Source organism: Coenobita brevimanus, chromosome 102, assembly GCF_032717465.1.
Source record: "Coenobita brevimanus isolate Jiangsu-jjx chromosome 102, ASM3271746v2, whole genome shotgun sequence".
NCBI lineage: Eukaryota > Metazoa > Arthropoda > Malacostraca > Decapoda > Coenobitidae > Coenobita > Coenobita brevimanus.
The window spans coordinates 36,664,287-36,667,053 of record NC_137055.1 but is presented as its reverse complement, the minus strand read 5'-3'; the positions used below and the strand labels follow the sequence as shown (position 1 = coordinate 36,667,053).

The following is a 2,767-nucleotide window of genomic DNA, read 5'->3' as shown; positions in this document are numbered from 1 at the left end:
GGGGAGTGAAGGAGAGAGGAGGGGAGAGGAGAGTACAAAGGAGAGGAATTAATAACACACCGAGTCATCTTCTTGAGGTGGTTTGATATAGGGTAGGGTAGGTTGTATTTGTGAGGCTAGGCAGAGAGGAGAGAAGAGGAGGGGAGAGGAGAGGAAGAATGAAGAGGAGAAGAAAGGAGAAATGAGGAAGGGAGAGCAAAGAAGAGGTGAGAGAAGGGGAAAAAACGAGAAAGGAATGGAGAAGACGAGAAATTGGGAGGGGAGAGGCTAGGATGAGAGAGTGGAGGAGAGAGGAGGGGAGAAAAGGAGGGGGGAGGGGTTGGGCGTGAAGTGGATGGGAGAGGAGAGAAGGGGGGAGGAGGGGAGAGTGGAGAAAAGGAGGGGAGATGAGAGAAGAGGGGAGAAAGGGAGCAAGGTTAGTTAGAAAGGGAGGTGAGGAGAGGAAAGGAGGGACAAGAGGTGAGGTAGAGAGAGAGAGAGAGAGAGAGAGAGAGAGAGGAAGGGTGTGTGGGAGTTGGGTTTTAGGAACACAGTAATTAGTGACACAATTAACCCAAGTGGAGTGTTGTAGGAGACCTTTACTCTCTCTCTCTCCCCTTCTAGCTCCTCCCCATTCCCTCTTTCTCTCCCTCCTCCCCTCATTCACCTCTCTCTCTCCTCTTTAAGTTAGATTACTTTGGGCTTCGTTTCAATTGGGTATGGTAGGGTTGGAGGGAGAGAGAGAGAGAGAGAGGGAGAGAGAGAGAGAGAGAGAGAGAGAGAGAGAGAGAGAGAGAGGGAGGGAGAGAGAGAGAGAGAGAGAGAGAGAGAGAGAGAGAGAGAGAGAGAGAGAGAATGGTAGGGTAGGGTAGGACTGAAAATGGTAAGATAGGGTAGGGTAGGTTAGGATACGGTATGGTTGGATGAAGAATAGTAGGTTAAGGTAGGGAATGGTAGGATTGATAACGGTAGGGTATGGTAGGACTGAGAATGGTAGGTTAAGGCAGGGAATGGTAGGATGGAGGATGGTAGGGTAGGGTAGATAAGGATGAGTTAGGAAGATGTACTAGGTTAGAAAAACATAGATTACCTTTAGTATAAGTAAAATAGATTAAGATTAGGTAAGACATAGATTTGAGTTAGACCAAGTTAGACTAAATTAGAATCATTTATGGCCAAAGTCAGAATTATTTAGGACTTGAAATAACTTCCTAGATTTGTTTAAGTAATGTTAAAATGGAAATCAGTTTAGAATCACCTAACTTTAAGCCAAAATTAGTTACTGAAAGGTGAAGAGTCTGACTAGGAGTGCTTGTCCCTTGTGTGTTATGAGTGGGATGAGGCGTGGGTCTGTGGAGTAGGTACGTCGTGTGTGTGTGTGTGTGTGTGTGTGTGTGTGTGTGTGTTAAAGAGAGAGAGAGGGGGGGTAGGGATGGAGGGAATGTATGTGTTGTGTTGTAGTTTGTGTTGTTTTATCGGTGGTGGTGGTGGGGTGGATGCTGGTGCTGGTGTAATGTGTTAGTTGTGTTGTGACTAATATGGTTATTTTGCCTAATATAAGATGTACTAATATACGTATCTTTTTTGTTTCAGGTGATGGTGGGGTGGGGAGGGCGGCGCGGGGTGGGCTGCTGGGTGCGGGTGCGGGTGCGGGTGCGGGTGTGAGGTGAGGGGCAGGATGGACCACAGTGTGACGGCCATGACGCCACACCGTAAGGTGGCATTCTCGCGGCTCTGCCACAAACACCGCTTCGAGAATGACGAGCTCGAGGAACTGTTTAGGCGATACACACTCAAGCTGCAGCAGGCCAGTGTGGCCGCCGCGGCTGGCCTCCTGCTGCTGCTGTCACTACTGCTGGCGGCGCTGCATGTGTCGTATGCGCAGGCCGCCGCACCTGCTCCCATCACACTGCTCTTACTCGCCCTGGCCCTTGCCGCTCTCCTGGTCCTGCTGAACTCCAGGATGATGCGCCACTCCTACCTGCTCCCGTCCTGCTACCTGCTGCTGGGGCTGGGCGGGGTGCTGGTGGTGCTCACGCTGCCCCTGCCTCCCTCCTGGGCCTGGGTGGGCTGGCAGGCGCTACCCACTGCCGCTCAGGGGGTGTGGCACGTCACTTTCGTTGCCTTCGTCGTGTACGCCCTCACTCCTGTGTCCACGCCCCTGGCCCTCTGCTACGGTGTGGCCCTGCCCGCCCTCCAGGCCGCCCTCGCCGCCACCCTCGCCGTGCCACTACCACCCCTACACTGGCAACAGGTACGTGGTACAGCGAGTCTACGTCTACATCTACCACAGCTGTAATGTCTGTACCACTTTATCTACCAATGCTCTAGTTCCTCTACCTCCACCACGTTAGATTTCCTCTACTTTCACTACCAGTACTTCTATATTTCCTCTACCTGTACCTCTCCCATTTGTATATTCCTCTACGTGTGCCACTGACATTAATTCCTCTCCGTCTACCACTTCTGTATGTCCACTTCTTCTACTACCGCTTATTTCTTCTACCACTACCACTCCTATATTTCCTCTACCGCAGCTTCTACCACAGCTATACTCCCTCTAGCCCTACCTCCTCCACACTGGCAGCAAGTTACCGTCCCATTATATCTCGTTCACATTCATATGGAGTAGATTTTCGTCCTGTCCCTGGTTATTTCCCGTACTTCACTGGCAGGAAAAGGCAGTACTAGGGCTTTCCATCCTGTCCACAGCACTTCTTCGTGATTAGCACCATATTCTAACGTTGTAGGTGAATTTAAATTGAGCAGAGGGTATGAATTTCAACAC

At 50.8% G+C, this 2,767-nt stretch overlaps 1 protein-coding gene across 1 annotated transcript in view; it reads left to right on the top strand.

Annotated features, from left to right (window-relative positions):
• The first annotated feature begins 1,657 nt into the window (after positions 1–1,657).
• The window catches only part of LOC145415325 (uncharacterized), a 92,191-nt gene continuing 91,081 nt past the window's right edge, over positions 1,658–2,767 (top strand). The window contains exon 1 of the mRNA XM_080284603.1: positions 1,658–2,233. Coding sequence (XP_080140729.1) covers positions 1,658–2,233 — 576 coding nt within the window. The remainder of the gene's footprint in view (positions 2,234–2,767) is intronic.